This window comes from Hyla sarda, chromosome 3 (assembly GCF_029499605.1).
Source record: "Hyla sarda isolate aHylSar1 chromosome 3, aHylSar1.hap1, whole genome shotgun sequence".
Classification (NCBI taxonomy): domain Eukaryota; kingdom Metazoa; phylum Chordata; class Amphibia; order Anura; family Hylidae; genus Hyla; species Hyla sarda.
The window spans coordinates 247,673,665-247,696,649 of record NC_079191.1 but is presented as its reverse complement, the minus strand read 5'-3'; the positions used below and the strand labels follow the sequence as shown (position 1 = coordinate 247,696,649).

Below are 22,985 nucleotides of genomic sequence, written 5' to 3'. Positions count from 1 at the left end.
GAGTGATACCACATTACATGATCCCCCAGCTGTGCTTCATTCACATTCATTTCAGTGCACAGATAGACTGACCCTTTAAAGGGGTACTCCTCTGGAAAACATTTTCTTTTAAATCCACTGGTGCCAGAAAGTTAAACAGATTTGTAAATTACTTCTATTAAAAAATCAAAATCCTTCCAGTACTTATCAGCTGCTGTATTCTGCCTGACCACACTGCTCTCTGCTGACACCTCTGTCCATGTCAGGAACTGTCCAGAGCAAAAGAGGTTTGCTATGGGGATTTGCTCCTGCTCTGGACAGTTCCTGATATGGACAGAGATGTCAGCAGAGAGCACTGTGGTCAGACAGAAAGGAAATTACAAAGTATTATACAGCAGTATTATACAGCAGCTGATAAGTACTGGAAGGATTGGGATTTTTACAAATTACGTACCCATTGTGTACCCAGTAGGGTGATGTTTTTGAGGTGTGGTTCAAATATTTCTATATTACTATAAATTTTGATCGGTGGGGATTTATCTTTTGGCCACATTAACCTCGAACACCTGGTAGTGAGCTGCACACACGTTCTTTGTTCAGTAATTTACAAATCTGTTTAACTTTCCGGCAAAAGTTGATTTGAAAGAATATGTTTTCCAGTGGAGTACCCCTTTAAGTGATATAAAATGGGTTTCTTGAAGTATAAAATATGTGGCAAATGTATACAACATACCAAATAAAAGCAGTATTCCCAAGGGGGTTGTTCTAAAAAGATGAGTTACTCATTGCACCTGCCTGATTCCCTGCTGCTACCATACTGACGTTGCCCAGTGTCACTTCCTGGTCCCCATTTTGGCACACCAGAATTGCCCACTCAAACAATTACTGGCCACTGTGGTGACCAACCTCTGCTAGTGATTGGCTGAATGAGCATATCCTTGGGTTGAGACGTGTACCAGAAAGTAAAGATCAATGGTGGGCTGTAACCCTTGTTTTAAGCTATCCTGTTAAGCCACCCTTTTGAAAAAAAAAGCTTTTTATCATTGGACAACTACTTAAAGGGGTATTGCGGTATCAGAAAATTATATTTAAATAAAAATTAGAACTCAAAATATATTACTTTCTAGTTTAGTGTTATCACATATTGCACTGCTTCATGATGTTTTTGCTTGAAATACCCCTGACAGGAAGTAGTGTAATCCTACAATTTCATTGTGGTGTTGTCTCAGCAGTTACCCAGCTCTTTCTCAAGACAAGGCTTGGCTGGATCTTGTCTCTAAGCTCAAGCTACACACCATGAGTGATGTCACTAACTCTAACCAACTCCTCCAACCCAAGTCACTACCTCTTCCCAGTCTAAACAACCCTGCCATATATACATGTCTGCTTGCTTTCGCTTGTGGAGGTAAAAAACTTTAATTGGGACATTAAGGAAAGATGAGGTGTGTTAATACATTTATACCATGCTGCCTTGTGATGTACTATGCCATAGGCAGAGGGACAGACAGGGAATGAATACAGCAGCTGCTGGCTGACTTACTGTGTAAGGGTGCATTCACATATGGACAATTTGTTGCAAAAATTTCTGCAAATCAAAAACAGTTCATTTATCTGAACAGGAAGATTTCTGATGAGTAGGACAATTGCAGATATTTCTGCAACTAATCTACCACAAGTGAATTCACCTTTAGGGTACGTTCTCACACGGCGTATTTTGCTGCGTATTTGCTGCATATTTGGTGCTGCGTATTTTCCTACCCATTGACTTCAACAGAGAAAATAAAATACGCAGCAGCAAATACGCAGCAAATACGCCGTGTGGGAATGTACCCTTAGGGTGCATTCCCACGTGGCGTATTTTGCTGCGTATTTGCTGCGTATTTGGTGCTGCGTATTTGGTGAAAATAAAATACGCAGCAGCAAATACGCAGCAAATACGCCATGTGGGAATGTACCCTTAGGGTCAGTTCACACATCCTTATTTTTGCTGCAGAAGAATTTGCTGCCCATTGACTTTAACGGATACGAAAATCTGCTGCAGAAAAACTGCAGCAAATCTGCAAGGACGTGTGAACAGACCCTTGGGCTATGTTGACAAAATTGGAATTCCGCACAGAGTTTCCGCAGCAGTCTCATTGAATTCAATAGGATTCTGCTGTGATGCTCACATAGCAGAATTTCTGTGCTGGAAAAAAAACGGAAATTCAAATTCCCAGCTCGCAGAAAGAATAGGCATGTCTATACTTTTTGTGGACTCTGCACGGAAATGTATTGCTGTCGGCACATTTCTGAGCAGTCCTAGCGCCGGCATGTTCTGCTGTCAAGGGAATGTCTGCACTGAGATTTTCCGGGCGGATATTCCCCCGTGTGAACATAGCCTTAGGGTATGTTCACACGTGAATATTTTGCTGCAGGTTTTCTGCACCAGATTTTCTTTTGCTCATTTTCTGGTACTGATTTTCTGCTGCAGATTTTATCATTGACTTACCAGCAGAAAGTAAGTACCGTAACTGTGCACATACATCATCCACTATGGAAATTCTTTGCTGAAATTCTGCAGGAGATTAGCTGCAGACTTATTGAATGTGCCCCACTGGATTCTCTAGACTCCCCCCCAGCCTCACTGCTGTTCTGTGCCAGTGGATTCAATCCACTGGCACAGGGATGATGCTGAGGGGGAGGGGGGGGGGAGGGAGAGACTAAATAATCCACTGTACACTGTGGATTCTTCTTCATGGAAAAATAAGACATCCCCTGAAAATAAGACCTAGCGCATCTTTGGGAGCAAAAATTAATATAAGTGTGGTGTCCCGGTACAGGACCTGGTCCTGTCCCTTGTCTGAGGTCCCCGCGGCTAGAGTCCCTCCATGTCCATGGGGCTCTCCTGTAGGGCTCACCCCTAGTCGTCTTAAGTAAAGTGTGTACATATTAATTTAATGTATAGGAAATATATGTATAGGACCTTAGTGATCACGTGATGCACTGTTGTAATGTATAAAATGCTTAAGGACCTTTGGAGGTCATGTGATGTACCCAGAGTTCACTGGGTTCATAACTTACAGGTTTGCTGACCAATGAGCTTAGTCCAGCCCCTTATTATATAAAGGGCTGTAGTCTGTAAATTGTCTCTCTTCCTGCCAAACTGTCAAGCAGCACAAATCTCATCAGCATCAATCCAATTCATCTAGGCCCAAAGCCTAAGAACCTGCAGCCACTAAACGTGAGTTACTCAAAGCTCAAACTACTGAATCCTGTGTGACAACTATCAGCTCAAATATTCTAAAATAGTAGCACAGTGGCTAGCATCAAGAGCTTATTGCTTCCAAGTCCCAGTAAACCTGTGAGGAACCTGTATCCCGGTTCACTCTTAAGAGACTGTTATGTTCAATACCGTTGCATAAAAGCTGCAAGTAAAGTTTCTTCAGATTATTCATAAAATCTGCTGTGGACATTCTGTTATTTTTCCCTGCCGTTTGTGGGACGGTTGGTGGTAGGAACATTATTATTGAGGAAACCCCACCCTGGCGTCACGACATTCAAGGGTTTATACCACCAGACCCTACATTATTACCGCAACACCCTAGACACTGTTACTCTCCCGGCACCACATAAGACACTGTCTTATTTTCGGGGAAACAGGGTAGTCAGAGAGCCTGCATCGGTTTCCTGTTCACCCGCCTTCAGTTGCAAAACTACAACTCCCAGCATGCCTGGACAGCCTTTGGCTGTTCAGGCATTCTGGGAGTTGTAGTTTTGCAACACTTGGAGGGACCCTGGTTGGGAAACACTGGCCTAACTGCACGCATTAGCGCATTGTTTTCTAAGATAAAGATACATACAAAAACAGCGAGAAGAAGAAATAAAAACTATGTATAAAAATAAAAGGGTACAGCCACTTGTTGCAGATTTGCTGCGGATCTCCTGGAAATCAGTTGCAGAAAATGTGCAATGTTTCTGCACCAAAATAAATCAGTGTATTTAAAATCATTTGCAGAAAATCCACAACAGATCTGCAGTGTCTGAACATAAACCAATCACAGCACAGCTCTTATCTTATATAGTGCTTGTTAAAATGAAAGCTGAGCTGTGAAAAGTTGCTATGGGCAACCAAGAGCATTCTTATTTATTCCCCATATTTAGGGATCACAAAGCATAGAAGCATATGATAAAATAATCCTTCCTAGGACACGTATCAACATCTCTCTTAAAGCATCCCTTGAGGAAAGGAACAGTGAAGGTTTTTTTAGTATTGCCTAAACATTATTTGCAGTAAGAGCGAACCACTTGACATGTTTATCTAAACAATGGAATGCCAGTGCATGCTGAATATTGTCAATCCTTTTATTTCGTATATGAAAAATTCCATTATATCAGGCATCTACAGAACGACAATGGCGCACTGACCTTACTAAGATATAAACATTGGGGGAGAATCTCAAAGAATTTAGCTCCCAAAAAAATCTATTTCGCACCAAAATTTTGGCGCGAAAAGTATCGACCACATTTTCATAGAGCATTGTACTGCAGTTTACACTGCTCGCGTCAGTTTTGTAGAAGTGGGCGTGTCCACGTATATTGTCTACTTTACATATTTTCAAAGGGGTGAGAGTCTAGTTTACATAAAAAATGTGAAAGGACAGGAGTACCCCTTTAAAAAAGTGGCCTTTTTTAAAGCTAAGTTTAAATTCTGCATTCCGATTTATGCACCAATTTCGCATTTTGCGCAGAAATTAAATTCCCATTGACTTCAATAAGATTCCGCAGCCAAAGTCTATAAAAAGATAAGACCAGAGTGCGGAAAGCGGGACTTCCATATAAAGCATTCCACAGCTGAATCCCATTAACGTGAATGGGCAATAAATTCTGTGCTGAAAAATCATGCAGAATTCCGTGCAGAATTTCTGCTGTGTGAACGTGGTCTTAACCTGTTAAAGGACAACTGCAGCGCGATATACACTTATTCCCTATATACAAGATAGGGGATAAGTGTTTGATCGCAGGGGGTCCGACCGCTGGGACCCTCCGAGATCTCCCTAACGGGGCGCCGCCATTAGCGCTAATAGTGAGCGCTAAGGCGCGTAGCGTCGACCTAGAGGTCGACGGTGACGTCTGTCTCCTCCCCGTCCCCATACAGTTCTATGGGGGAGGCGGGGAGGCACGAACACTGCCTCCCCGCCTCTCCCATAGAGATGCATGGAGGAGGCGTGCCGGCTGCAACGTCATGCTGCGGCAGGCACGCCCCCTGCACGGGAGAGCAACGGAACAGCCGCGGCCCCGTGCAGGAGATCGTGGGGGGTCCCAGTGGTCGGACCCCCCGCGATCAAACACGTATCCCCTATCTTGTAGATAGGGGATAAGTGTATATTGCGCTGCAGTTGTCCTTTAAGGACGCAGGGCGAACCTATCCGCCCTGCACCCGCTCCCTTGCTATGACATGGGTCATAGCGGGTCGGTCCCGGGGGCTATCAATGGCCGGGACCCAGACAGCAATACCAGACATCACCGATCACTGTAATGTTTGGTATTAACCCCTTAGATGCGTCAATCAAAGTTGACTGCCGCGTTTAAAATGGAAAAAAAGCTTATCGGGACCACCACGGTAAAACTGTGGTGTCCCGATCAGCTGAGAGGACACGAGGAGGGTCCCTAACTTCCTCCTCGGCATCGATTGTCACTCTATTGCTCCATGCTTGAGATCCAGGCTGGAGCAGCAGAGCGACGATAACACTGATCAATGCTATGTTATGGCATAGCATTGAACAGTGTATGCAATCAGAAGATTACATGTTACAGTCCCCTATGGGGGCTGTAAATGTATTAAAAAAAAATTTAATTTTAATAAATGTGATTTAACCCTTTCCCTAATAAAAGTTTTTCCCATGAAAAAAAAATATATGTGTAAACAAAAATAAATATAAAGATATGTGGTATCACCGCATGCGTTAATGTATGAACTATAAAAATATAATGTTAATTAACGCGCACGGTCAGCGGCCTATACGTAAAAAAAAAATTCAGTGCAAAATTGAATAAAGTACAAAATTGTGTATTTTTGGTCACTTTGTATACCCTAAAATGTATACAAAGAGATCAAAATAAGTCCCAGCAAAACAAAAATGGTTCAGCTAAAAACTTCAGATCACGGCGCAAAAAATGAGCTCTCATACTGCTCCATACACGGAAAAATAAAAACATTATAGGGGTCAGAAGATGACATTTTTAAACGTACAAATTTTTGTGCAAAAAGTTCTTTTTTAACAGTAGTAAAACAAAATCAAACCTATATAAATTGGATATCATTTTAATCGTGTGAACCTACAGAATAAAGATAAGGATTTAGCAGGTGGGATAAACTGTGCACCCTTGGTTTAAAAACTCAATAAAGGGAGATTTATTGAACAAAGCAGAAGATATTTTTGTCACAGTGGTGGGATCCAGTGAATTGACAGTAGAGGAATTATCTCACTTCAAGCATCCACTTTCTGAGACTGTCTAGACATGTAACTGCATCGATATCATTTAAGTTATTTCATTCAAGCATCCGGGAGAGGCACCAGGAAACTCTGAGGACACATGTCACCATGTCAGTATACAGCTGAAGTCCATTTGTTAGGACTCTCTAAGCCCTATACTGGATGTGTTTCCTGTTTCAGTGCCACAAAGAAAAGCACATTCAGTCTGGACAGTTCATTAATCACTAGTGGCCCATGTTCCTTTTATAGAATAAATGGGTATCTCTCAGAAGCTTTAACAAATGTCCTATTATTGCCTGGGAGGAATTAATATAAAGTTGAGTAAGGATGGCTGTGTACACGCTCAACTAACAAGAGCGCAGATCCTGTGTCACACTACGCTCTGGAGTGGATTGTCCCCCCTTCTATTGCTCTTCTACACTAAGGTGATCACAGCAGGAAGAAGAATTGAGTCATCCTTCATACAAACCCAATTCACATTTTAGTATTGGTGAAAAGGCATAAACAGAATAACATGAAGAATGCGACATATCTGATTTCACATTTAAAAGGTATTTCTCTATACTTCACAAAATGGATCTTCATCTATAAAACATAATACCTCTAATGAAAAGATGATGGGATTTGTAACAGTGAAGTAGCTGATCAAGTATGTTAGAACACATGGTCGGCTTCAAGAGAGTAAGTCAGAATTAATGTTAAAGGGGTTACCCAGCATAAGGTGATTTTAGTAAGTACCTGGCAGGCAGTATTGGACATGCTTAGGAAGGATCTGCGCTTGTCTTGGGGCTAAATGGCTATGTTGTGAGATTACCATAACACTGTGGCTAGCTTTTTGTGAACTGGTATTTCCTGTTTGACTTTTCTTTTTTTACTACAAATCTCACAATTCCATCTTCCTCCCTCCCACACATCAGCCACTCCACCCATTGAAACATAAAGGAGCTGCATCCATTCAAATCAGTGTGGTTTTCAATCAGGGTGCCTACAGCTGTTGCATTAGTTGCAGATTGATCCCTCCACCCATTGAAGCAGACAGGCTCCCTGTCATCAGCTGACTAGTGAGTCAGGTCTCGGCCACATTGTAAGCTGGGAAAAATCTGAGACAGCAGTAATTTTGTATGTTGGTAAAAATAAATATTGGAGGGAAAAATCACAGAAGAATTGTGAGAAAACCGTCACACACAGGTACAAACACTATATTATGAACTACACTAACTTTACAGCCCCTGTAGCATAGTCAAATAAAAAAAATTCCTGGAATACCCCTTTAAGACTAATAATACTTTAATGGGCGCCTCTTAGTGATAAAATCCGCTCATAATTCTCCTTTTCTCTATAGGTCTGCACAGTCACTTGTTGGAGCAATAGTTCATGGTCCTGGCGGATCTTCCTCTGTAACTGGGGGCAGGAAGTGGCTACAATAGTCATTTGAAGACACTTTAAGACCGTTTTTAATCACCGTCAATACATAGACGTGTGAAAGACACACTCTCTTCCCTTCAATCCTTTCACTTCTTGCCTATTAATCTAGTGTGATACACCCACAATCCTCTCCCTTGTCTCCTTGGAATCGTATTCCTATAGAAAGGGGGGGGGGGAACAACCTCATGCACCCTGGGGATTTGCAAAACCTCATTCTTATGCTCCTTGTACACAACCATAGTGACACAAATCTGAAATACAGCACAGAAATCTATGGATCTCCATTACATGACATTTTATTAATGTACAGTATTGCTGAGTAAGAGCATTATCTCACAGAGACCCCATCTAGAGACACAAACAATGGCTATGGGTTTGGTTTACAGTATATTGCAATAGATGCACCACAATGTGGGCCAGACATGTGAATAACTATGTACACAAGGCCTCCTCTATTGTAGTGGGCATAATAATATGGTATGATGGAATATGGAAGAGATTTATGAAAACTGCCTAATTCTGCCTAATTTGTCAGCCAAAACTTTTAAATGCACAATCTTTCAAAATGGCTCAGGCTGTATGATATATCGACATTTAGAACAACTATTATTTGGCTTACTTTATGTCCGAATTGTGTGACATTTAGGTCATTCCCCTATTCAGTGAAGCCACTCTCCTTTCCTGTTAAGCTATTTAACAGAAAATGTGTAAAGTGTCTAAAAAGTATCAAAAACATGTAATCAATTTTAATGTGTAAATTGTTCCAAAATTCTGTAAAATGTTCAATAGTAAAATCTGGCCCCGTAGAATTTTTAGGACCATGAATAAACTATGAAACAAGCAGCCAAGTGTCAAGGTGGCGGGGTCGGGCTGCTGTGCCACAGCCTGGCATGCCTCCTCACTTGCCCTAACCTCCCAGTCCCTATTTGACTGATACACAGAGCCTTGTACATCAGTCAAAAAAGGGGCTGGGAGGTTAGGTTATATAATTCACATTGTACATTGTATTTAAAAGCAATATTTAGTCACAAATGCGTATTTTCTACTGCAGAAATATGTTGAAAACTAAAGCAAAACAAACCACAAAACCCACATGAAGCAGATTATCATCTGTACCACCACGAAGCCTAAACAATTCCCATCAGATTAAATTTGGAGCAATTTACAATTTTGGAGAAAACTGTGACCAGCATGGAGGCACAGTGGTTAGCGGTGTTGCCTTGCAGCTCTGGGGTCGTGGGTTCAAATCTCACCAAGAGCAACATCTGCAAAGAGTTTGTATGTTCTCTCCAGTTTCCTCCCACATACTGATAGGTTTTGATTGGGGACAGGGACTGATTTGAGCGTACAGTGCTGCGGGGGCCATATAAATAAAGAGTTATTATTGTTTGGAGTTTGTGGAAGAATCCTACGGATCAATAGGCATGGGATGACAAAAGGTTCTCAAGCTCCACAAAAATTCATCATATCTTTATGTTACTCTTTAACAGTCAACCAACGCGTTTCAGATGTCCTCTGCCCCATACATTCGTTTAGTTTGCTACGTAGATGGTGGGTGTAAGCTGCAGATAGCAATTTGTGCCTGACGGTGATGGTGTGGGCTCAGCTCTGAAGACTGCCCCATAATTCCCCACCAGACATATGACACTTCTTTACATTGAGCATTTGATACTTTTCATACCCATACAAAATTGCTGTGATGCGAGCATTTTAATTACATGTCTGTTTTGTACTAGAAATGTTGTATCCAGACTGTATTTTTTAATTATTAGGTGCTAGGTGATTACCGAATTTTTCGCCCTATAGGACGCACTGGCATATAAGACGCACCCAATTTTAAAGGTGCAAAATCTAGAAAAAAAGATTCTGCACCCAACAGTGATCTTCAACCTGCGGCCCACCAGATGTTGCAAAACTGCAACTCCCAGCATGCACGGACAGCCGTTGGCTGTCCGGGCATGCTGGGAGTTGCAGTTTTGCAACATCTGGAGGTCTGCAGGTTGAAGGCCACAGGGCAGCCGGGTTAGTGTCACTTTCGCTTCAGACGCGGCGGTCAGCTTTGATCGCCGCGTCGGAAGGGTTAATACAGGGCATCACCGCGATCGGTGATATCCTGTATTAGCCGTGGGTCCCGGCCGTTGATGGCCGCAGGGACCGACCCGATAGGTGTGTATTCGCCGTATAAGACGCACCGACTCCCCCCCCCCCCCCCCCCCCCCAGTTTTGGGGAAGAAAAAGTGCATCTTATATGGCGAAAAATACGGTATATTGAGGTTACAACTATCAGCTGGCTGTTATCGCGTCCCATTACCACCTACTTTTTCGGTCTAAAACAATTTCATTATTTTGTTCATACCTTATTTTGACCTTTTATAATTTCTTTACATTATAAAGCATATCAGAAAAGTTATATTTTAGTCATTATTGTACAGTGACATGTTATGCTCCTGAACATAGTGTCCTTTTCTCATATTTGTATATTTCATTTTCTGTGATATATACAGCATATACCAGTAACCGTCCTTTTTTTTGTATATAAAGACACTGCACAGTATCACTTTTCTAGTCATGTATGCTGAAGGTAACTTTGAATATCTGCTCCTATTTCTACAGTTTACAGTGGACATTGCATGGGCAGTGCAGTGTGCTAGCCTCTCCTGTCTTCAGGGGTCTGAATTAAAGGGAATGTCCAGTGTTTTTATATCTCCCACTGCTCAAGCACCGTAGCTCCTGTCGTTCCCCACCATTATGCATTATGCTGAGGTTGTGCTTCATAAAACTAATCTGCAGTTTGGGCTCTAGTCTGTGGCTCTGTTTTTATTTTAGTGTCTGGTGCCTGTATTTATTGTAGGGCCTGGTCTGGGGTCTGTTTGTATTTCTGGTAGGTATCTGTATTGATTTCGGGGGTCTAGTCTAGGTCTAGGTCAGACTGCTTCAGCTGCCACCGGATGGCCATTTACGGTGCCGCTGACGATCACTTACCTGTCCTCGGGGCTCTGGCGCATCCTCTTCGGGATCCCCTGCATCGTCGGCGCTCTCCATCGTTGTCATCACGTCGCTGCGTGTGCCGTCCCATCATCCAATAGGAGCGGTGTGCGTAGCGATGTGATGGCGGCGACGGAGAGCGAGGATGCCGGAGGGTCGGAGACACCCCGGAGATGCGGCGACAGCGATGGAAGGCGACATACAGGGCAGCAGTGACGAGCGGTGACGGTCCGGAGTGGTGGGGACACATGAGTATAACCTACAATACCAGTGGTCTTTAACCTGCGGACCTCCAGATGTTGCAAAACTACAACTCCCAGCATGCCTGGACAGCCGTTAGCTGTCCGGGCATGCTGGGTGTTGTAGTTTTGCAACATCTGGAGGTCCGCAGGTTGTAGACCACTGCCCTATACTTTACATTGAACGGATCCCTTAACATACGATGGTTTCAACAAACGCTGGTCCATTTGGAACGGATTACCATCGTATGTTGAGGGACCACTGTATTTGCACAGGAGTCTGGGGTTACTCTGGAGTATGTATTTATTCTGTAATTATTTAATAGCCCAATTCTGTGCCATGTAATGTATTTTTTGGTCCAGAGCATTTTGAACAGGATTTATGTAAATCATATTGACTTGTGCTGAATGAATTTCTAAAATAGAAATTTTGCCCATTGTTGGTAGCATGGAAAGGGGGATGGGGCATAAGGCTCTGTAAGGCTGCTCCTTATGTAGTGTTAAGCCAGGCATTAACATTGATAAAGTACAATACAGGGTTATCTTCTGCAGCTCTTCTGCTTACAGGTTTTGTTTCATAGCTATTTAAAGGGGTACTCCAGTGAAAAACTTATTTTATTTTTTATTTTTAAATCAACTGGTGCCAGAAAGTTAAACAGATTTGTAAATGACTTCTATTAAAAAATCTTAATCCTTCCTGTACTTATTAGCTGCTGAATACTACAGCGGACATTTTTTTTCTTTTTGAAACACAGAGCTCTCTGCTGACATCACAAGCACAGTGCTCTCTGCTGACATCTCTGTCCATTTTAGGAAATGTCCAGAACAGCATATGTTTGCTATGGGGATTTCCTTTTACTCTGGACAGTTCCTAAAATGGACAGAGATGTCAGCAGAAAGCACTGTGCTCGTGATTCAGCAGACAGCTCTGTGTTCCAAACAGAAAAGAATTTCCACTGTAGTATTCAGCAGCTAATAAGCACAGGAAGGATTAAGATTTTTTAATAGAAGTAATTTACAAATCTGTTTAACTTTCTGGTACCAGTTGATTTAAAAAAAAAAAAAAGTTTTTCACCGGAGTACCCCTTTAACTGCCCAGCCTCACAGGACTGAAAATGCTGAAAGACCAAAAACTTCACTCTCAGTCTATACAGATCGGGGGAGATTTCTTAAAGCCTGTGCAGAGGAAAATTTTCCCAGTTGCCAATAGCAACCAATCAGCCAGCTTCTTTCATTTTTAGGAAGGCCTGTGAAAAATGAAAGAAACAAGTTAATTGGTTGCTATGGGCAACTAGACAACTTTTGCACAGGTTTTGATAACTCTCCCCCATGGTGTTTCACCGACAATTAAACTCTGATCAAAATAAATGGTATAAGAAATAAAACATATATTTTACTAGGCTGCTAGATAAAATAAATATCCAGACAGAGATAGAACATAAAACATACCCCCAAAATCAGTACAAACAAACCAAAAACCTCTAGTGCATAGTCCCTGGTTTACCAAGTCAGGTCCTTGATAATGTTACTATGTAACAGTTGTTATGGTAACAGGCCACAAAGGCCAGCAGGGGTGGGTAAGATGGATAATAGATCAGCTCTATAACCTTGCCACCCTCTGACCCTGCCCTTTGAGGGACCCACCTCCTTAACAGGGTGGCCTCAACCATGGTGCCATTCTCTGACCTATAGTCAAGTGAGGGACAAAACAACAAACTAGAATAGTGAACCAATTCAGGTGAAAAAGTAGGATTATTTCATTCCGTCCAAAGTGCGACGTTTCGGTCGCCACGTGTGACCATTTTCAAGCATGGTAACAGAGTGAATGTGCAGCATATAAATAGGGGTGATCCATAAGTGACCATTTACATTCAGAATATTATATCATAAGAATATACAACAGTATATACATTGGAAAATAGCTTATAGCATTTTTAAAGTGCGCCAAATCAGTGCATAATCATAGGTACATAATCGCGTGTACAGTAAAGTGGCAAAAGTGAAAAATGTGCAAACAAGGATAATTATCACCATGTGCAAAATATGGTAATCAGTACAAGTGGGATGGACAGAATAGTAGATAGAGGTGATAAACAGTTAGCCCTGCTTGGTGTATAGACTCGCCACTCCAGGAAACTGTAACTAGCACAAATAACCTAAACAAAACAATTAAAAACGACACTTAGACGCCTGCATGTTTGTGCCTAAAGTACAGGTGCCGACGCGTTTCCAATGTATAATACTAATAGGTTCATCAGGGAACCAACACTGATAAAAAAAAAAAAAAGGCACAACATACAGATGGTACCAGACAGAGAAAGGGAGGACAGTTAAAGTGGTGTAAACTAATCTACCCAGACAGTAAGGAGAGTAATAGACCAACTTATCTCACAAATATTCCATTGTTACAAAATATTACATCGCAAGTAGAGTTGTTAGAGATCTCTCACATCATAGAAGTACAGTGACCCCTCGACCTACGATGGCCCCGACATACGATCATTTCAACATACGATGGCCTCTCAGAGGCAATCGCATGTTGAAGGCAGCATCAACATACGATGCTTTTGTATGTCGGGGCCAGCGCATAAACGGCTATCCGGCAGCGCAGACTGCTTCAGCTGCCACCGGATAGGCGTTTACAGTGCCCCGTGAGCTCCGGTGATGGTCCCTCACCTGTCCTCGGGGCTCCGGCGCGTCCTCTTCGGGATCCTCTTCATCGTCGGCGCTCCCCATCGTCGTCATCACGTCGCTGCGCACGCCGTACCATCATCCAATAGGAGCGGCGTGCGTAGCAATGTGATGGCGGTGACGGAGAGCGCGGATGCCGGGGAAGCAGAGGCCTTACTGGATCGTTGGGGACACCTCGGGGACGCGGCGACAGCGATGGACGACGACATCCCGGGCAGCAGTGACGAGCGGTGACGGTCCGGAGCGGCGGGGACAGGTGAATACAACTTCGTCTAACAGTGGTCTACAACCTGCGGACCTCCAGATGTTGCAAAACTACAACACCCAGCATGCCCGGACAGCCGTTGGCTGTCCGGGCATGCTGGGTGTTGTAGTTTTGCAACATCTGGAGGTCCGCAGGTTGTAGACCACTGTCCTATACTTTACATTGCACGGATGCCTCTACATACGATGGTTTCAACAAACGATGTATGTTGAGGGACTACTGAATAGACCGCAAAGCCTGAAAACTCAGTTGGAGGTGCAAACCCAATCAGAAATGAAGAAGAGACATATTGAATGGAGAAAAACAATACATATTTTAGAGTGACGCTGCTATTATACCATTCAAGTAGTCACTATTAAGGGGTTTGGATATATGTGTAATATTGTCAATGTGGACACTGTATTGTAGCCAATGCACATAGTTATAACGTAGGGCTTCTAAGGCAAGGTTATCAACATCATAGAAGACAATACATTTGTCTCTCTAAAAGATAATATAGAACATGACCAGTTCTATAAGACATAGAGGAATCAGTTCCAATAACAATATGCTAATAGGGTTTGTTCACATGTACAGGATCTGCTGCATAAAGCTGATTTTGCTACGCAAAACTACCCATTGCTACCCGTTGCTAGCTTCAACGGGTAGCATACCCAGCAGCAGAAAATATGCAGCAGATCCTGTACGTGTGAACATACCCTATGGGTGGTTCACACGTGAGTATCATCTGCTGTAGCAGATTTTGCTACCCATTGAAGTCAATGGGCAGCAAAATTTTCTGAAGCAAATCTACATTAAAAAATATGCCTGTGTGAACGCACCCTTAGGTGTGTTCACACTTACAGGATCTGCTGCATATTTTCTGCTGCTGGTTTTGCAACCCAAAACTACCCATTGCTACCCTTTGCTAGCTTCAACGGGTAGAAAAACCAGCAGCTGAAAATATGCAGCAGAGCCTGTAAGTGTGAACATAACTTAAGGGTGCGTTCAAACGTGAGTATCATCTGCTGTAGCAGATTTTGCTACCCATCGAAGTCAATGGGCAGCAACATTTGCTGAAGCAAATCTACAGCAAAAAAATAACATAAAAAGGTATGTTAACACTTACAGGATCTGCTGCATATTTTCTGCTGCTGGTTTTGCTACAGAAAATATGCACATGTGAACCTAACCTTACAATATCATTGAATAAAACTGCAGCACATCTCATAAGAGACAACAGTCTGTAAACTAAATATTTTATGGTAAGATACTCAAGGTAACCTTCCAACTTACAACAACTATGGATAGTAGTAACAACTTGTGACGATCCAAGATCCTTTCTGCTTACTAAGAAAACAAATGAATATATATATATATATATATATATATATATATATATATCTTAAACAGGGCATAGTAATCACACATCCATCCATCCATCCAGGACCACCACTATAATTCGTGGTATAATGTAACATCTTACTATTTATTATAACAGCATCTTGCTTGTATTAAATATTTACACTTCCATAAATTGTTACTTTGAACACAGTAAATGATACAATAAAAAGAACATTGTAAATTGTTACTTCAAACAACCCAAACAGCATCAGGCAAAGCCTGGTAGAAGGCTGACTCCAGGAAGCCTATTCTTCCTTGCAGCTTGTCATTCTTAGCAGTATGGGGCTGGGTAAACCTGAGCAGTGATTGATCTGCTGCTATGAATAGTCCAAGGCTTGCACTGGAGGATCTAGGGATTTCCTTCGCCTAGTCTAGCCTATCCCTACCAGGGTACCTCCAGCTGTTGCAAAACTACAACTCCCAGCAGGCCCGGATAGCCTTAGACTGTCCGGGCATGCTGGGAGTTGTAGTTTTGCAACAGCTGGAGGCACCCTGGTTAGGAGACACTGCACTAGCCAATGCTATTTCACTGGTATAAAGACACACATTACATTGCCCCCCCAGCCGGACAGACATTACATAACCTCCCAGCCTTCAGCTGTTCGGGCATGCTGGGAGTTGTAGTTTTGCAAAAGCTGGAGACACCCTGGTTTGGAGACACTGCACTAGATAATGCTTTTTCACTGGTAGCAGGACACACATTACATTGCACCCCGGATGTACATTACATAAACCCCCCCAGTCTTCGGCTGTTTGGGCATGCTGGGAGTTGTAGTTTTGCAACAGCTGGAGGCACACTGGTTGGGAGACACTGCACTAGATAATGCTATTTCACTGGTAGCAAGACACACATTACATTGCCCCCCAGTCGGACAGACATTACATAACCCCCACCCCCAGCCTTCGGCTGTTCAGGCATGCTGGAAGTTGTAGTTTTGCAACAGCTGGAGGCACCCTGGTTGGGAAACACTGCACTAGATAATGCTTTTTCAGTGGTAGCAGGAAACACATTACATTGCCCCCCAGTGGGATATACATTACATAACCCCCCAGGCTTCGTCTGTTCGGGCATGCTGGGGGTTGTAGTTTTGCAACAGCTGGAGGCACCCTGGTTCGGAGACACTGCACTAGATAATGCTATTTCAGTGGTAGCAGGACACACATTACATTGCCCCCCAGTGGGATATACATTACATAACCCCCCAGCCTTCGGCTGTTCGGGCATGCTGGGGGTTGTAGTTTAGCAACAGCTGGAGGCACCCTGGTTGGGAAACACTGCACTAGATAATGCTATTTCAGTGGTAGCAGGACACACATTACATTGCCCCCCAGTGGGATATACATTACATAACCCCCCAGGCTTCGTCTGTTCGGGCATGCTGGGGGTTGTAGTTTTGCAACAGCTGGAGGCACCCTGGTTGGGAGACACTGCACTAGCCAATGCTATTCCACAGCTAGCAGGACACACATTACCCATAGACCCCATTAGACTGATATAAGGCTCATAAATAAAAGCCCTTGTACAAGTCCCATGCAGCTCAGTGTGAACTAAGCCCTAGCTCCATCAGATGACTTTGCCCTAGTTGTCCCCTCTCACCTGTTAAAGACTTTCCTCAGCCTCTGCAGGGGAAGGGGGCTGGTGGAGATGCTCTCCGCCGGGAGGTTCTCGATGGTGGACACGACATGGTTTGCCTGCTCGGGAATCATTGCTGTTCCAGTCTCAGAGGGCAGGGCGCATCTTCCGGCTCCCACAGAGAGGAGATGCCACCCAGGACACTGCACACTGGAGGGATGGCAGCCACAGGTTCCGAGGTGCCACAACGGGACAAGTCACACAGTTGCTTAGAGCCCAGGGATGTCCGGACAGCAGCCTCACATGCGGAGTGATGGATGCAGGGGACAGGTATCTAACTCTTCCCCGGAGAGCACCGAGCAGCCTATCTAACCGGAGTCAGTGAGGAGAAGGGAGGTGTGCGGCGGAGCTGCAAGGCTGGTGGGCTGTGCTCCCCTCTCTACACGACACAACCGACGTAGATCAGCAGAGGGCGCCCGAACAGGGGTCTTTGGATTCACGAATGACACCGGCTATCAGTAATGCCCAACAGCATGACGGGACTTGTAGTCACCACCCGCTCCTGCACCGCGGACACCTGAGCTTGTATTTCAGAAGCTGTAAGTGCTGGACAGCGGCACCTTCGGTCTATCTTGTGTCCTATACAAGTCTGTGTTCGCTCCTCCCCTCAGAAGATTGCTGAAGGCAGAGCAGGGCAGAGAGGACGTAACACCTCCCTCAGCTCCCCTCAGCTCCTCTCACCTCCCTCAGCTCCCCTCAGCTTCTCTTAGCTCCTCTCACCTCCCTCAGCTCCCCTCAGCTCCTCTCACCTCCCTCAGCTCCCCTCAGCACCTCTCACCTGCCTCAGCTCCCCTCAGCTTCTCTTAGCTCTTCTCACCTCCCTCAGCTCCTCTCAGCTCCCTCAGCTCCTCTCACCTCCCTCAGCTCCTCTCACCTCCCTCAGCTCCTCTCACCTCCCTCAGCTCCTCTCACCTCCCTCAGCTCCCCTCAGCTTCTCTTAGCTCCTCTCACCTCCCTCAGCTCCTCTCACCTCCCTCAGCTCCTCTCACCTCCCTCAGCTCCTCTCAGCTCCCTCAGCTCCTCTCAGCTCCCTCAGCTCCTCTCACCTCCCTCAGCTCCTCTCAGCTCCCTCAGCTCCTCTCACCTCCCTCAGCTCCTCTCAGCTCCCTCAGCTCCTCTCACCTCCCTCAGCTCCTCTCAGCTCCCTCAGCTCCTCTCACCTGCCTCAGCTCCCTTCAGCTTCTCTTAGCTCCTCTCACCTCCCTCAGCTCCTCTCAGCTCCCTCAGCTCCTCTCACCTCCCTCAGCTCCTCTCACCTCCCTCAGCTCCTCTCACCTCCCTCAGCTCCTCTCACCTCCCTCAGCTCCTCTCAGCTCCCTCAGCTCCTCTCACCTCCCTCAGCTCCTCTCACCTGCCTCAGCTCCCCTCAGCTTCTCTTAGCTCCTCTCACCTCCCTCAGCTCCTCTCACCTCCCTCAGCTCCTCTCACCTCCCTCAGCTCCTCTCACCTCCCTCAGCTCCCCTCAGCTTCTCTTAGCTCCTCTCACCTCCCTCAGCTCCTCTCACCTCCCTCAGCTCCTCTCACCTCCCTCAGCTCCTCTCACCTTCCTCAGCTCCTCTCACCTCCCTCAGCTCCCCTCAGCTTCTCTTAGCTCCTCTCACCTCCCTCAGCTCCTCTCACCTCCCTCAGCTCCTCTCAGCTCCCTCAGCTCCTCTCAGCTCCCTCAGCTCCTCTCACCTCCCTCAGCTCCTCTCAGCTCCCTCAGCTCCTCTCAGCTCCCTCAGCTCCTCTCACCTCCCTCAGCTCCTCTCAGCTCCCTCAGCTCCTCTCACCTCCCTCAGCTCCTCTCACCTCCCTCAGCTCCTCTCAGCTCCCTCAGCTCCTCTCAGCTCCTCTCACCTCCCTCAGCTCCCCTCAGCTCCTCTCACCTCCCTCAGCTCCTCTCAGCTCCCTCAGCTCCTCTCAGCTCCCTCAGCTCCTCTCACCTCCCTCAGCTCCCCTCAGCTCCCTCAGCTCCTCTCAGCTCCCTCAGCTCCCCTCAGCTCCCCTCAGCTCCCTCAGCTCCTCTCACCTCCCTCAGCTCCCTCAGCTCCTCTCACCTCCCTAAGCTCCCTCAGCTCCTCTCACCTCCCTCAGCTCCCTCAGCTCCTCTCACCTCCCTCAGCTCCCTCAGCTCCTCTCACCTCCCTCAGCTCCCTCAGCTCCTCTCACCTCCCTCAGCTCCCCTCAGCTCCTCTCACCTCCCTCAGCTCCCCTCAGCTCCTCTCAGCTCCCTCAGCTCCCTCATCTCATCTCACCTCCCTCAGCTCCCCTCAGCTCCCTCAGCTCCTCTCACCTCCCTCAGCTCCCTCAGCTCCTCTCAGCTCCCTCAGCTCCTCTCACCTCCCTCAGCTCCCTCAGCTCCTCTCACCTCCCTCAGCTCCTCTCACCTCCCTCAGCTCCTCTCACCTCCCTCAGCTCCTCTCACCTCCCTCAGCTCCTCTCACCTCCCTCAGCTCCCCTCAGCTTCTCTTAGCTCCTCTCACCTCCCTCAGCTCCTCTCACCTCCCTCAGCTCCTCTCACCTCCCTCAGCTCCTCTCAGCTCCCTCAGCTCCTCTCAGCTCCCTCAGCTCCTCTCACCTCCCTCAGCTCCTCTCAGCTCCCTCAGCTCCTCTCACCTCCCTCAGCTCCTCTCAGCTCCCTCAGCTCCTCTCACCTCCCTCAGCTCCTCTCAGCTCCCTCAGCTCCTCTCACCTGCCTCAGCTCCCCTCAGCTTCTCTTAGCTCCTCTCACCTCCCTCAGCTCCTCTCAGCTCCCTCAGCTCCTCTCACCTCCCTCAGCTCCTCTCACCTCCCTCAGCTCCTCTCACCTCCCTCAGCTCCTCTCAGCTCCCTCAGCTCCTCTCAGCTCCCTCAGCTCCTCTCACCTCCCTCAGCTCCTCTCACCTGCCTCAGCTCCCCTCAGCTTCTCTTAGCTCCTCTCACCTCCCTCAGCTCCTCTCACCTCCCTCAGCTCCTCTCACCTCCCTCAGCTCCTCTCACCTCCCTCAGCTCCCCTCAGCTTCTCTTAGCTCCTCTCACCTCCCTCAGCTCCTCTCACCTCCCTCAGCTCCTCTCACCTCCCTCAGCTCCTCTCACCTTCCTCAGCTCCTCTCACCTCCCTCAGCTCCCCTCAGCTTCTCTTAGCTCCTCTCACCTCCCTCAGCTCCTCTCACCTCCCTCAGCTCCTCTCAGCTCCCTCAGCTCCTCTCAGCTCCCTCAGCTCCTCTCACCTCCCTCAGCTCCTCTCAGCTCCCTCAGCTCCTCTCAGCTCCCTCAGCTCCTCTCAGCTCCCTCAGCTCCTCTCACCTCCCTCAGCTCCTCTCACCTCCCTCAGCTCCTCTCACCTCCCTCAGCTCCTCTCACCTCCCTCAGCTCCCCTCAGCTTCTCTTAGCTCCTCTCACCTCCCTCAGCTCCTCTCACCTCCCTCAGCTCCTCTCACCTCCCTCAGCTCCTCTCAGCTCCCTCAGCTCCTCTCAGCTCCCTCAGCTCCTCTCACCTCCCTCAGCTCCTCTCAGCTCCCTCAGCTCCTCTCACCTCCCTCAGCTCCTCTCAGCTCCCTCAGCTCCTCTCACCTCCCTCAGCTCCTCTCAGCTCCCTCAGCTCCTCTCACCTGCCTCAGCTCCCTTCAGCTTCTCTTAGCTCCTCTCACCTCCCTCAGCTCCTCTCAGCTCCCTCAGCTCCTCTCACCTCCCTCAGCTCCTCTCACCTCCCTCAGCTCCTCTCACCTCCCTCAGCTCCTCTCACCTCCCTCAGCTCCTCTCAGCTCCCTCAGCTCCTCTCACCTCCCTCAGCTCCTCTCACCTCCCTCAGCTCCTCTCACCTCCCTCAGCTCCTCTCAGCTCCCTCAGCTCCTCTCAGCTCCCTCAGCTCCTCTCACCTCCCTCAGCTCCTCTCAGCTCCCTCAGCTCCTCTCACCTCCCTCAGCTCCTCTCAGCTCCCTCAGCTCCTCTCACCTCCCTCAGCTCCTCTCAGCTCCCTCAGCTCCTCTCACCTGCCTCAGCTCCCCTCAGCTTCTCTTAGCTCCTCTCACCTCCCTCAGCTCCTCTCAGCTCCCTCAGCTCCTCTCACCTCCCTCAGCTCCTCTCACCTCCCTCAGCTCCTCTCACCTCCCTCAGCTCCTCTCAGCTCCCTCAGCTCCTCTCAGCTCCCTCAGCTCCTCTCACCTCCCTCAGCTCCTCTCACCTGCCTCAGCTCCCCTCAGCTTCTCTTAGCTCCTCTCACCTCCCTCAGCTCCTCTCACCTCCCTCAGCTCCTCTCACCTCCCTCAGCTCCTCTCACCTCCCTCAGCTCCCCTCAGCTTCTCTTAGCTCCTCTCACCTCCCTCAGCTCCTCTCACCTCCCTCAGCTCCTCTCACCTCCCTCAGCTCCTCTCACCTTCCTCAGCTCCTCTCACCTCCCTCAGCTCCCCTCAGCTTCTCTTAGCTCCTCTCACCTCCCTCAGCTCCTCTCACCTCCCTCAGCTCCTCTCAGCTCCCTCAGCTCCTCTCAGCTCCCTCAGCTCCTCTCACCTCCCTCAGCTCCTCTCAGCTCCCTCAGCTCCTCTCAGCTCCCTCAGCTCCTCTCACCTCCCTCAGCTCCTCTCAGCTCCCTCAGCTCCTCTCACCTCCCTCAGCTCCTCTCACCTCCCTCAGCTCCTCTCAGCTCCCTCAGCTCCTCTCAGCTCCTCTCACCTCCCTCAGCTCCCCTCAGCTCCTCTCACCTCCCTCAGCTCCTCTCAGCTCCCTCAGCTCCTCTCAGCTCCCTCAGCTCCTCTCACCTCCCTCAGCTCCCCTCAGCTCCCTCAGCTCCTCTCAGCTCCCTCAGCTCCCCTCAGCTCCCCTCAGCTCCCTCAGCTCCTCTCACCTCCCTCAGCTCCCTCAGCTCCTCTCACCTCCCTAAGCTCCCTCAGCTCCTCTCACCTCCCTCAGCTCCCTCAGCTCCTCTCACCTCCCTCAGCTCCCTCAGCTCCTCTCACCTCCCTCAGCTCCCTCAGCTCCTCTCACCTCCCTCAGCTCCCCTCAGCTCCTCTCACCTCCCTCAGCTCCCCTCAGCTCCTCTCAGCTCCCTCAGCTCCCTCATCTCATCTCACCTCCCTCAGCTCCCCTCAGCTCCCTCAGCTCCTCTCACCTCCCTCAGCTCCCTCAGCTCCTCTCAGCTCCCTCAGCTCCTCTCACCTCCCTCAGCTCCCTCAGCTCCTCTCACCTCCCTCAGCTCCTCTCACCTCCCTCAGCTCCTCTCACCTCCCTCAGCTCCTCTCACCTCCCTCAGCTCCTCTCACCTCCCTCAGCTCCCCTCAGCTTCTCTTAGCTCCTCTCACCTCCCTCAGCTCCTCTCACCTCCCTCAGCTCCTCTCACCTCCCTCAGCTCCTCTCAGCTCCCTCAGCTCCTCTCAGCTCCCTCAGCTCCTCTCACCTCCCTCAGCTCCTCTCAGCTCCCTCAGCTCCTCTCACCTCCCTCAGCTCCTCTCAGCTCCCTCAGCTCCTCTCACCTCCCTCAGCTCCTCTCAGCTCCCTCAGCTCCTCTCACCTGCCTCAGCTCCCTTCAGCTTCTCTTAGCTCCTCTCACCTCCCTCAGCTCCTCTCAGCTCCCTCAGCTCCTCTCACCTCCCTCAGCTCCTCTCACCTCCCTCAGCTCCTCTCACCTCCCTCAGCTCCTCTCAGCTCCCTCAGCTCCTCTCACCTCCCTCAGCTCCTCTCACCTGCCTCAGCTCCCCTCAGCTTCTCTTAGCTCCTCTCACCTCCCTCAGCTCCTCTCACCTCCCTCAGCTCCTCTCACCTCCCTCAGCTCCTCTCACCTCCCTCAGCTCCCCTCAGCTTCTCTTAGCTCCTCTCACCTCCCTCAGCTCCTCTCACCTCCCTCAGCTCCTCTCACCTCCCTCAGCTCCTCTCACCTTCCTCAGCTCCTCTCACCTCCCTCAGCTCCCCTCAGCTTCTCTTAGCTCCTCTCACCTCCCTCAGCTCCTCTCACCTCC

General features: G+C 47.9%; 1 protein-coding gene across 1 annotated transcript in view; it reads right to left on the bottom strand.

The window, feature by feature from the left end:
* SLC35F1 (solute carrier family 35 member F1) overlaps nt 1-17,653 on the bottom strand; it is a 377,771-nt gene extending 360,118 nt beyond the window's left edge. Inside the window, exon 1 of the mRNA XM_056566424.1 lies at nt 17,038-17,653. Within this exon, the coding sequence (XP_056422399.1) occupies nt 17,038-17,147 (110 nt within the window). The 5' untranslated portion in view covers nt 17,148-17,653. The remainder of the gene's footprint in view (nt 1-17,037) is intronic.
* Nucleotides 17,654-22,985: the final 5,332 nt, after the last annotated feature.